Source organism: Herpailurus yagouaroundi, unplaced genomic scaffold (assembly GCF_014898765.1).
Source record: "Herpailurus yagouaroundi ecotype Mexico unplaced genomic scaffold, PumYag 100, whole genome shotgun sequence".
In the NCBI taxonomy this organism is placed as follows: Eukaryota; Metazoa; Chordata; class Mammalia; order Carnivora; family Felidae; genus Herpailurus; species Herpailurus yagouaroundi.
The window spans coordinates 10,277,576-10,290,817 of NW_024412391.1; the positions used below are offsets into that span (position 1 = coordinate 10,277,576).

The 13,242-nt window shown below is 42.3% G+C and overlaps 1 protein-coding gene across 4 annotated transcripts in view; it reads left to right on the top strand.

The window, feature by feature from the left end:
• PTN (pleiotrophin) overlaps positions 1-12,976 on the top strand; it is a 102,453-nt gene extending 89,477 nt beyond the window's left edge. For 3 of the 4 annotated variants that reach the window (XM_040471864.1, XM_040471867.1, XM_040471866.1), the window contains one exon: positions 12,118-12,976. In XM_040471864.1, the coding sequence (XP_040327798.1) occupies positions 12,118-12,173 (56 nt within the window). In that variant the 3' untranslated portion in view covers positions 12,174-12,976. The remainder of the gene's footprint in view (positions 1-12,117) is intronic. The other variant, XM_040471868.1, reaches the window with a different exon arrangement.
• The last annotated feature ends 266 nt before the right edge of the window (positions 12,977-13,242 follow it).

The following is a 13,242-nucleotide window of genomic DNA, read 5'->3' on the forward strand; positions in this document are numbered from 1 at the left end:
TAGACCTCCAGCATTATGCACAACAACCCCTTTTCCTGTATCTCCTCCATACAGGTACCTTGGTTCCTTATCTAAGAAGGAATGAATTTCAGACCCAGTGCTAAAATCCCTCTTTTATCATAGCTTTCCGTCAGCAACAGAATCAGATCCTGGGTCTTTCGCAGGACATCTTGCGCAGGCATCATCTGGCTTCCCTCTTGCCTGATCCCTGCTCCAGACATTGCCCATAATATCCACCCAAGTCACTCCACACCCTGGAGATGGACGGCTGAGTGGCCCATGCATTCTTACATATCCACCTCTCTGCGCCTGTAGTTTGAGAAACCTGAAACCTCCTCTCCTTCTGTACTTCATACATTTCATTCTGTAAAATCTGGCGTGCTCATTTGGCGAGTATTTATTGAGTGGGTACTATGCACTTGAGTTAGCACCAGGGATAAGCTAGTGACCTATGTGGACCCATAGTGTGGTGGGAAAAGCAGAAGGATAAATCCTAAGGTACTGCCGAGAGTGACAGATGTTATGAAAGAGAGAAGCATACGGTCCTCTGGCATTATTTCCTCTTATTCATTTATTTATAAGAGCTATGAAGAGCCTGCAATGGAGCAGGCCATATGTCAGGTGCTGGTGATATTAATCAAGTTTCCTCCTCTCCTATTATTAGGTTCCAGTGGTGGTGGAGGGTAGGCAATAGTGACAAAAACAATTCAGAACTAAAATAATGACTACATATTGGAGTAAACGGTCTTAAAAACTAAAGAACCAAGTGTCAGAGCAGCTGGCGCCTGGCGGGGGACTAAGTGAGGTAGAGAAACCAGGGAAAGCTTCTTGGAGAGGTAAGTTTTTGAACTTGGTCTTGAATACAGAGCAGGAGCTAGCCATGCTAGTTTCTAGATAAAACAAGGGCAAGTGCCAAGTCCCTGGGGCCAAAAAGAGCTTGTTTTATTCAAGGACTAGAAGAGAGATCAGTGTGAACATTTGCTAGACTTCCCCTCCCAAGCATTAGGTTGTTGCCGGCCTGCAGGACTGGCTCCTCGGGTAAGACACCGTTCCTCTGTAGTGAGTGAGCCTTTGCCTCTCTCGATGCTGAGCCTCTTGAGGGCAGGAGCCACATCTCATTCACCTTTTAAGGTGCCACGTCTCATAGTTCCTAGTCCATGAGAGGAATTCAGTGAATAGTGCTGATTTGAAGGAATGAATCAAGGCTGCATTGTCCAGGTCTGGCTCACATCATTTATTCACTCCCTTCAAGTGTAGAGAAATCACTGTCGAGGCACAGTTCACGCACCTGGAAGAGGAGTCATGTAGATGGTTTACTCCCTACCTTATGGAAGGAATTTTCGTCTTTATTGCTGGGACAGGTGGGAGAACTAGGAACTATAAATATTTGCAGGGTGTATTTCACACTGTGGGTCTGGTTTCATCTCCCTTGGTAAACTCCACGCACAGAGCCTCATTAGTTGTGCACACACAAAACAGCTATATAATAATTAGTATTAAGGAAGGGTGAATAATAGAACAGTGTTGACACAAATTAGTTACTGGGTTGAGGGACCTTCTTTTTTTTTTTTTTTACGCCCCTGAAGCTTTTTTTTTACATTTCTCTCTTCTAACTTCTGGACTGAGAATTTCTGCTTCGTGCTTTAAGTTGTGGCTCTCGTCATCAGCGTTTTTGAGCAACTTAGTATTTATAAGGCGACGGGCTTTGCGCTAAGCTCTTGGTGTGCCATGTCTCACTTAATCCCCGCAGCAGCCCCAGAGAGTTCTGCTTGCATTTTACAAACGGGGCGCTAAGGTGGCAATTTGCAGCAGGTCCCCCAGCCCGTGAGGGGTCAGGTTTGAACTTGAACTCAGACCTTTGGCCATGTTCTGTCACAGTAGAGCTTCCCATCCGAGTGCTCCCTCTGGCATCTCTTCCGAACGAAACTAGTAACTTTGGAGTGTGTTTCTACGGGAACCCTACAACATTACCAGAAGCATGTTTGGGGTCATTTGTGATTGAGTCGTGTCAGGTAGTTTTTGGCTCAAGCCTGTCTCTGTGTAGTAAGTGCGCTTAAGCAAAGAACGGGCTTCGTGCTCCATCTCACAGGCTGGGGGTCCTCCAAAGGGGCTCCCTTCCTCTAGAGTCAGAGCTAGCAGTCCAGTGGAGCCCGTTAGCCAGCGGCCTCCCAGGCCAGACCCCGAGCTGGATTCGGGATTGCCTCCTCGTCCCTGTGAGTCATAGTGACGCTGGTGTCTCAGCACAAGGATCTGAGGCACTGCTGTCCGGTAATCAGTGAGGCCACTTCCCACACTCAGTGACTCCAGCCGGCTTTGTGTGGATGCAAGGCCTCTGGGAACCCTCAGGGAAATCAAAGCGGTCTGGCTGTTGCTCCGCACAGGAGGCAGGGAAAAGGCAAAAGGAAAGGCTTTTCCCAGAGGGGTAAACAATATTTGTACAAGAGCTCATCAGAAATGCAAAGAGCAAAAAGCAGGTAAAAATGTTCCCAGTGTCCCACTTCTCAGGCACACGGGGGACGAGACCCGGAGCGGTTGACTGTAGGTTGCCATATTCATTGGCTCGTGCAAGGCTTTCGATTAATAGAAACGCCTATTTTCAGATCTTTACCCAGACACACAAAAGCATTAAGTTAAGCTGCTGTGCAGGCTTCTTTCTAAAAAGAAGTTTGGGGGCACCTCTTCAGGTCTGACCTTCGCTGCTGCTAGAGTCAGAGCACTGGGTACATGGGGGCGAGAGGAATCAGGCAGCAGAGAAATCTGGAAGACACGTATGGAGATGGGCGAACTGGTAACTGCAGGGAGCATGTGCAAAACTAATAATGGGCATAAAATCCTGTATCTCATACTACCAAAGTCACATACTTAAATGATACATATTTAAAATTCTGGAGGACTCGTTTAGGACACAAAAAAACTCACATGCGTTTTGACCTCTGTGACTAAGGAGGGCGCTCTGAAAGCTATACAAAAATGAAAACGAGATATCCAATTCACCGATGTATGCATTACCTGGCACTCGTGTAACAAAGTACCTCAGCCTGTGTGACTTCAACAACAGAAATTTATCTTTGCACGGTTCTGTAAGCCAGAAGTCTGAGATCAAGGTTTCTGTGGGGTTGATTTCTTTCCAAAGGTCATATGGGAAGGATCTGTTCAGGCCTCTTTCTTCAACTCATAGATGGTCGTCTTGTCCCTGTCTTCCCCTAGTCTTTTCTCTACGTGTGTCTGTTCAAATTCCCTCTTCTTCTGAGGACACCAGTTATATCCGGTTAGGGCCCACCCTCTTGACCTCATTTTAACCTGATTACCTCTGTAAGGACTGTCTCTCCAAATATGTTCACATTCTGAGGTGTGAAGGTCAGGCATTCAATATGAAATTTTGAGGGGGACGTGATTTGGCCCCTAACAACTGATTCATAACACCTGACATGTAGAAGCTGTTGGAGCCTAGAAGAAAAATCTATGGGGAAGCAAATAAGAAATGATCGATGGAGCCTTCCCTACTGAAATTTTAAATGCTTCAGACTTGAAACTTTCCCCGTTTGACATAAACCAAAATCTGATCTTCCAGTAGCACTGGTAATGTAATGTTAAACATCAGCAAATCATGGTGTGCTAAGTGGGAACTACTTATCATTGGTTATAATAATATACTTCATTTCTGGCCTAGGCTACCAATACAATTGATCATATGATAAATTTTCTATCTGTGCCCTCATTACCGCAGAAACAAGCTTTTGAACACTTACATATCATCTCAAGAATAAATGTTATTCTTTCCGGTCTCTGACGTAGGCCTCAGAAATGCATGCTCTTGGGGTGCGAATAAATGTTCTTCTTTCCAGTCTCTGACGTAGGCCTCAGAAATGCATGCTCTTGGGGTGCCTGGGTGGCTCAGTCGGTTAAGCATCCGACTTCGGCTCAGGTCATGATCTCACGGTCCAGGAGTTCGAGCCCCGCATCGGGCTCTGTGCTGACAGCTCAGAGCCTGGAGCCTGCTTCAGATTCTGTGTCTCCCTCTCTCTCTGGCCCTCCCCCCGTTCATGCTCTGTCTCTCTCTGTCTCAAAAATAAACAAACATTAAAAAAAAATTTAAAAAAGTAATACATGCTCTTGCATGTACACACATTCTCAAAGCTACCTATACAAAATCATATTTTCTTTGCAGTTTCCCTTGCATTAGTTATATTTGCCTCGCTTCAGTTTTATTCCGTACTTAAAAACATTTTTCGCCAAAGGTGAAAAGGACAAAATTTAGCAGCTCAATAGCGAATTCACACACGTACCCACAGCTTTTGTTTTCTTTCTGTAACTATACACGAGTGAGAACATCCTGGATTAAAGGCCTTACAGATGAAGCAGCTCTGATCCCCTTCCTCACTACTCTTCTTTCCTGTGACTCAGGGGGAAAATCCCCACCCGTGTTTAGCGGTTGTGACACTTGCACACAAATGAGTAGATGTAGCTAATACGTGAGGGTGATGTAGACGTGTTGAACTAAAAATAGGGGTTGCAGCTGAGGATTCTCTACCTGGTATCACGTACATATAGTATGGTCAGATCAGAGAGTGACCTTGACACGCTCATGACTCTACTAAACAAAGAATGTGCATCCTCAATCTTGGGTTGGGGAAGCCAATGGGTATCTCAGTTGCTTCCTTATTTAAAGAAAGCAGAATGGACAGACAGAAGGGAAGAGTGGCTGCAAGGGCTGTAGAGAGGAGTCTTGGGGTGAAGGGAGAGGGTTTATTCTACCCATACTAGGTGAGTTGCTTTGGAAAGTAATCGACCCATTTAGTGCCTTTCATTAAGCTTCTTCTGTACGGTTGATGAAATCATTTCCTCATCTCCTCCATTAAGCATTCAATTAAATCTACATGACTCACCGGTGTTTTCATAGTTGAACTTTCTATTGTGAGGAGGTGCAGTTCACTGCAGAGTCTCCTCTCACAGTAAGTGGGGGCAAGACAGAGATTCCTCCCAGGGGCCAGACATGTTTGGTTGGTATGTAGATGGACGCCATACTGTCTTTTATAGATCACATAGTGTCACATCTACTTGATGGCAGAAAGCACATGTGTAGGGGGACAGATGGTTGAGACAGAGTGGGAGGGTACTGTTATGAAACAATTGACGAGTGAAAAGGAATGTGGACAGTGAGGTAAAGAGCAGGGATCAGCATGTGGGAGCATCAATGAGCAGTTGTTTGTATGTGTGTACTCCATTCACAGTCCTAGAAGTAAGTGCCCTGAGTCGATAAAAGAGGAAATAAAGTGGTATTAAAAAAAAAAAGAAATCAAAGAAGAAACAACAAAATTATTGCACAGACTTTGGACTAAACAGATCTGATTTTTAAATAGAAATTTTTTTCCTATATTGTCAACATAATCTGTGCTGCCCCAATTTAAACTGAAATGTGGGGAATTTAATGAAGGAGACCTAGCCAAGTAGGACCTGGATTCTAGGCGGATCATCAAGTTGTACAGTCACGATTCAACAAGCCTTATTATTGGTTCTGAGCAACAGCTAGTTGATGTGAGGGATTACATATTTCAGGTAACTGGGCAGCTAATCCTTGAAGCACAGGCGAGTTCCTTTAAATAGGTTTATGAGACATTGAGAGGATGGTGGTGATATCCAGCCCTGTGGACCTATTTACATTTACGGTTTGACAGTGATAGAATCCTTTCCCCTCCCTCAGTTCCCATGATGTATTGAGCGAGTCTCCAAAGGTTAGCTTCTGCGGTCTGTCTCACATGCCTCCAGCCGGCCTCCTGCTCTCTGCACCTGCGGTGTCCATTTCTGACTGCCCATAGCTTCCTCCTATATGAATTCTACCTGTTAGAAGGTGAAAATCTTTTTTTCTATTCCAACTGATAATTCCTCCTATTGGCTTAATGGCCCAAAGCTACTTTATTTAAGTCAGTAGCAAACCGAGTTTAACTCACTGTAGTTAAAATCCAGGCTCTGCTCAACCATTTCATCTCTCCATTCCTTTTTATCTGTTCTGTATGCTCAGCAGGCCCTCTGAAAAAAGGGAATCAGAGCAAAGCATTTTGATAAGAAAATGAGATAAGCTTATTCCAGAATTCTCAACCCTTCTGCCTCTTTGAATAACTTCTCCCCTCAAGTTCGCTGAAAACCTTTACATGGATTTCTTTCTTTTAAGACCTACTCCCCCAACGCTTTTCCTCTCAGATTTCCTGACTATTGAAAAAGGGAGGGAGTGTTTACTCATACTAGCTTCATGGCAATCCTGTTCCTAGAAGGGCCTGTGATAGGCAGAAAAGAGATGATGCATGCTGTTTGATTATTTGCTTTTTGAGAACAAATTTGCTGTGACGGGGTCCAACATAAGTCACTGACGAGAATGTAAGTGAGTACTGCCTTTCAGGAAAGAGATATGTCAGTACATATCTGGAGCTTTACAAGTGCCCTGCCCTTTGGTCCATTAGATCCTCTTTAAAAATCTTTACTAAGGCAAAACTTTGTAATATAATGATTTGTCTACCAGAAACATGTGCCGCATCATTATTGTAACCAAAAGTGAGTCCAAGCTAACTGACCAACAAAAAAGGGAAGGTCACGAAACATACGGGATGGAATGTCATAAAGGAATACTACATCGTCATGTTTCAAAGTACATGCAATGGTATGGGAATTAACAGTAGGAGGCTTAGTATAAAGTACTTTATCAACTGTCAATATATTCCTACTAAAAGTATACATATGTTCATTGAAAGAAAACATAAATAGAACCCACTGTGAAAAGTGCTATTTCTGTATCGCGAAACTATGGGTAATTTCTGTTAACATGTATATGTTTCTTTACTTTCTATTTAACAGTGGGGTGACTGGGTGGCTCAGTCAGTTGAGTGCGCCATTCTTGATTTTTCCTCAGGTTATGACTCCAGGGTTGTGGGTCCCAGCATGTGGGAACTCACATGCTCCCTCTCTAAAATTAAAAAAAAAAAAAAGTAAAAGTTTTTAAGAAGAAACTCTTTGATCTTCAGGCTAGGTGTTCTATAGACATTATTTTTTTCCCCTAGTAATTAACTCTCCCTCTGGATACTCTTTTACATCACATGCATCTACAATGTCATAATAGACTAGGAGGAAGAGAAGTAGGCACTGAAAAGTAAAGGCCATAAAAGTAGCTCCCACATACTCATGACTTTTAAAATAAACGTATACCTGTAGAGTACTTTACAATTTTGAAAGACACTCACATAAAGCAATCTTGAAATCTATGAGAAACTCTATGAGAGCAGAATTTTGTCTTGTTTGCCATTGTATCTCGGGATCTAGAATGGTGTCAGGGATATACTGGATATAGGGTATATAGGGTGTATATTTGCTAGGTTAACAGATGAATGTTTTTTGAACAGTGATGGTCAAGTAGGATCTTAGCGATTGTAATCTCACATGATATTCATGATGGCCCTCTGAAGAGGGTATCCTCAATTCTCTGAGGACTTGGTTCTTAGTATGATTTTAATGGTACTTCATTGTTTCCTCATTGCCCTACTAAACAAATGGTCATGATGCCACTTATTACTTGAGGATTTGTTTTTGGTTTTGTTTTGTTTTGTGGTGTGTGTGTAGAGAGCATGAGGGAGTGAGAGGGACAAAGGGAGAGTGAGGGAAGGTGAGAGTCTTAAGTAGGTTCCATAACAGCACAGAGCCCAATGTGGGGCTCAATCCCAAAACCTTGGGATCATGACCGGAGCTGAAATCAAGAGTCAGATGCTCAACTGACTGAGCCACGCAGGTGTCCCTTACTTGAGGATTTTGTTTTCTATCAGAATTTTTTAACTGTGTATGTTCAGAATTTATTGTACCATGACTCATTAATTGCTGTGTGTTCCTACTGCCTCTTTTCTCTGCTGTCAGTACTTGCTATGTGTTGTGAGAATCTTCTCGACTAGATCTTGAGGTTTCTAGATAGAATACGGTCAAGATGGCACTCCAGGTGCTGAGATTCATAGCAATAAGAGGAGCCTGAATCTTTTCTAGAGTATTTCTTAAAGTCTTCAGACTTTCTGAACACTGTCAAATATATCTTAAAATAGCCTGTTTCTTTTCAAATTCTACACCTACCAGGAGAGAACGATGAGTACTATCCTCCATCACCTCAAAAACTGGCCAGAGCAAGAATGAAAGTTAAAACACACCAAGAGCATCACTGTGGGTTTTCAATGCAATGGTGTCCCGGTAGGGATCATCCAAGGGAACAAAACAAGTCACTTTTTCAGGCAGGTGCCCTTTGTGTTCGCATTTCCACAATGGCTCCTTTCCTGTTTGTATCCACTTCAGCTTCACAGCCTCAGTTCAGGTGGGGTGGAGTGACATGTAGCCTGGGGTCTTATTTGATGTGTGGCCTGTATGTACTTCCTTCCCTTGACCTGGCTCTTTTCACTGTGAACTAAGGTTCCCTATTGTTTGACATCAGGGCACTGATCGCATTGGCTCTTCAAACCTTTGAGAGTAGCTGCTACGTGACTCTGTTACAAAGCGCGTGCTTTACCCTGCTGTAGCCCTGCCCCAGGCCTATTCACGACCCTCATTCTCAGCAGATTTCTCTCCCCGTCACCTTGATAGGCTACTAAAACGGGACTTAACTTTTACTCGCAGAGTTAAATCAGTCTTCTATTTTAAAGACAAGAGAAAGGGTGGCAAGATTTTGATTGAATCCACACTCCTTCCTTCCTTTGGGAAACAGTCCTTTCCTATAAGCTAATGAATTGACTCTTTGTTTCCCATCCAAGTGGTCATTTCTTCACTTTGATGCAGCACGTATTTCAGGAGCACTTATTATATGCTCAGCACTGAAGACACAGATGGAAGAGACAGATTTGGTCTCCTCCCTCACGGGAAGGGGGAAAGGCATATCGAATAATTAGATACAAAATTAATAGTTCAATTCTCATTTTGGAATAGCAGTGAGAGGCACATGGAAGTATCCAACCCACAGGTAGATGGAACCTGCTTAGTTTGGGAGTTCTGGGAAGGCTTCCTTGAAGTGAGAACGAGTAGATGTTGGCTAAGCCGAGTTGAGGTGACAGGAAAAATAGGAAGAGAGAAGGCAATGTGTAAAGGCTGAGGTGAAAATAAGCAAGGAAAACTCAAGGAAGCGCCACCAGGAAGATGAGGGCATGGTGAGCCAGTGAGGCACGTGTTGTTGCCAAGTTAGAGATTTATGCCCTTCACTGAAGAGTTGCATGCGCTAGGCACTGTGTGAGGGGCTAGGGAAGTAACCGTGAGTTGGGATTCTGCCCTTGCACAGCTTGTACTTAGGGGCGATTACAGGATCAGTGATGAGTGCTCTGAGAGAGGAAATCAAGAGAAAACGTTTCTCTGAAGGCCAAATACTAGGGGAGAAAAAGAATGGTGTGCTCCAGGAAGTGAAATAAACACAAGTGTAGAGACTCTGTTCAAGGGAGGTGACCAAATGATGGTCCAGAGACAAAAATAAAACCAATTCCATTTGCTACACATGTGATGATCATTGGAGGCAGTGCTGTGTTGTGTGAGGAGGTCCAGGAGTTGGAGAAGGACCCCTCATCTGATCTATAGCTGGATCACTGTGGACCTGGACGAATGACTGATACTCCTTGGTTTCTATTTCTTCATCAACTACATAGGAAAGTTGGACCAGGTACCTTCCAGATTGTAGATTCCATGATCCTGTAGAAAAACCCTCATGTACAGTGGGTAAAGCCTGAGAGGTTGTTCCTAAGCTTTTGAGGTCACAGAGATGAGTGGTAACAACATTCATTTAGTCTGTCATTAAAATGTACACAAAAGTCACCCCAGAACTGCATTTGTTCGGAAGCAATATCACCAACGCAACTTTCTTCTTTATTCTCAAAAATTTGAGTACGTTTTTAGGTGAGAAACCAAGCTGACCCTCTGCAGATAGAAATTTGTCTTTCTTGCCCTTATTTTTTACTGTGGTCTCCTCCCTTTTCTACTTGGACTTGAACTTAAGGTGTGCAGTGTGTCAAAGCGGTGCCATGGTGACTTGCCAATGATGTCAAAAACGTGGCTTTGGTTGGCATTGTGCAGATTACGTGGGCAAGTGGTCGATTTCTTTGTGTTTAGCAAGTTGTCAGTTAATGAATATAAAATGCCGGCCTTCACCAGTAAGGAATTTGGAGAAATTGAGAAAATGGAAACTAAACCTGGATCCCAGCTGACACCCTAGATTGTTCTCTGAGGATACCTTTCTAACAGACAGCTTTGTTTAAAATGTCGACCAAAGACTGGGAATTATTAAACATTGAGACACGATCTGTTTGGACATTAAACAGAAAACCTTCTTGGACTTTATAGATATCTTTGAACGTGGAGGTTCTGGTCATCTTACCTTTCATGGGTCAAAAGGAGAAGGCATTTATAATGACAAGCAAAAACAGAGTGAAAGTTCAAAGTCTCTTCAGTTTAGGTGGAAAGCTGAGGATAGGCATGGACAAATGAATATTTGTGAGCAGCAATTTAGCGGGATTTTAGCAACTCCTGACATAATTGTGTATGGCACCCCTTACAGCTTGAGTAAAGGGAGCTTAGGACAATTACCTTGTACCTTACGCTACCTCACCTAGTATATGATGGACTTGAGAACTTATCAGAAGAAGTGGTGAGGATAAAAATAGAAAACGTTCAAGCTCCAAGTTTTACAATATGTGATTGGTATTATGTCCCCTCTCATTATAAGCCTTAGGCCCCTCTCATACACAGGCCTTGTGATCCAGTGAATAGTCCCTGTTGGCCATCGTGCGTGTCCCAGTATTCCTCTGTTGTTTAGCACATTCGATGACCTCAGCCAATGGGTCTTGGGGATGATTAATTATACGGAGAAATTACCTCTTGTTTTTAGCAGGTTTCATTAGTGTGGTAATAGACCAACCTTAATTGAGCACAGGCTATTATGCCATCTTCTGTTCTCAGGGGATTTTAGTCAACTCATTTAATTTGGATATTGACCCTGCATATGCCCATTCGCAAGTGAGGAATCTGAGACACATGCGTGAATTAACTTTCAGGGAGTCTCAGAGTCACTTAGTGATGGACCAAAGACTTCTACTCCAGCAGTGTGACTCCAGAGCCTATACCTAACCCCTGTGTTTCTACCACTACTGTGGACCAAACAGGGAGAGGATCTTAAAAACATTTAGCAATAGCCTTTCACTTGCTAGCCTAGTGATCTGACCATTCTCATTTGTGGAGCCAAAGCTGTCATGTCCTCTTCTACACTGAATCCTCCTAGGCCTAGGAAGAGGGAGACAGCAAGATGATTGGAAAAGGATGGAGTATTTTGATTTCAATCCTCATGGTTTTACTTCCGTGGGTTAGCCCAGGTTGGTACATTCCATTTGCTTCATCCACAACTAGGATACTCTGTAGAGTCAAAGCTCCATGTAGTTCTTCATATATGAGTAGCTGGCAAATATATAAGCAAAGGCCAAATCAGGAGAGGAAGCTATCAGGCCAAATGCTTATCAACAGCCCCATGGAAAGGGCATGTGGAGAGTGAGGGGCCGAGCAGAGCTTTTGTAGCTCTCCACTGAGCAGTGTCCTGGTACATTCTCCCAGGGAGGTCTGCTGTGTTTCTATTTTCTAAGTAGGACCCTAAGATAGTATTTGGTGTATCAAATGGGGGCAACTAATAAGATGACAGGTATTTGCAGGTGTTTACATGAAGGCAGGCTGTATTAGGCACTCTTACACACCGTACCTTCTCTACCCATCCAATCCTTTCATTTCTGGACAATTATAGTTGACTCATGACCAATAAGGGTCCATTTAGAGGTGATTTTTTAAAGAATACTGTAAGTGTATTCTATCAATAACATTTTTTTCTGTAGCTTGCTTTGATGTAAGCATATAGAATATAGCATATAACATACACAATATGTGAAAATTGACTGTTTATGTTATTGGTAAGGCTTCCAGTCAACAGGTAAATTTGGGGGGAAGTCCAAAGTTTTATGCGCATTTGCAACTACATGGGGGTTTGGTGCCCCTGACCCTAGCATTGTTCAAGGGTCACCTGTAGAAGAAAAGTGCCCCTCTTGTTTGCTAACGTGATGCTTTTTTCTCTGTTTTTAATCACAGCAGAATCTAAGAAGAAGAAAAAGGAAGGCAAGAAACAGGAGAAGATGCTGGACTAATGCCATCTTCTTGGACCATGAAAAGGACATCAGCAAAAAGGAGCAGTTAACTATTGCATTTATACCCATGTAGGCTTTGTATTCAAAAATTATCTATAGCTAAGTACACAATAGGCAGAAACAAAAAGAAAAGAAAAATTTTGTAGTAGCATTTTGTAAAATGTATACCATAGTACCACTAGGGGCTTATAATAAAGGACTGTAATCCTATTTAGAAAGTTGACTTGTAGTACATGATAAATGGTAGAAAACTGAGGTAAGTTTTTTGAAGTTATGTGATATTTTACATTTAAAATCTTTTTTTTTTTTTTTACCTTTTTTTCTTTCGGCAGCAATTTATGTGTTATGACCATGTAAACTACTTTTCTCGTTAGATAAATTTTTCACCTAGACTTTTTTTCCCATTTGAGAAAAATATATACTAAACAAAGCAGCAATAAAATATAATCATCCTATCTGAGGAAAATATCTTCTGCCAATGGATTTTTTAAAACAAACTTTAGTCCACAAAATGGAGGGAGGGGGCAGAGAATGCCCTACTTCAATGTTGACTTTTTTTTTTTTAAGAAATGCATGAAAAGAAATTCGCTTTGGCAGGAACATTTGTTTTCCTAATGAAATTATTTTTCCTTCTGAGGAAAAAAAAGACTAGGAAAATAAATCAAGGTGATTCTGGAAAAAGTGCTTTTGTGTGCAATCATTTGATATTGTAACCCTCTTGCTTTGTCCCCCACACTCCCCCAGTCAACCTGTTAGCAGTGAGAATTTCTCATACAAACTAATTAAATTCCTCTTGGGCACAATTTTATAGAGGATTTTTGTATATGTAGTATAGATGTAGATCTGTAGCGTTTAACTATCAGTTCTTGGTACTGCAGAATTGAATAAAAGTCCCAAAATAATCTAGAGTTTGATGGAACAGAAAAACCCTTCTCTTACGTACAATATGCATGGGCTACACAATCCAAATCAGGAACAGAGTAACATATGCAAAATAGTAGAGTCTATACACGAAGAATTCCTACTCTATTATCTGCCGTATGTACCAAGATATCCACCAAGGATTACT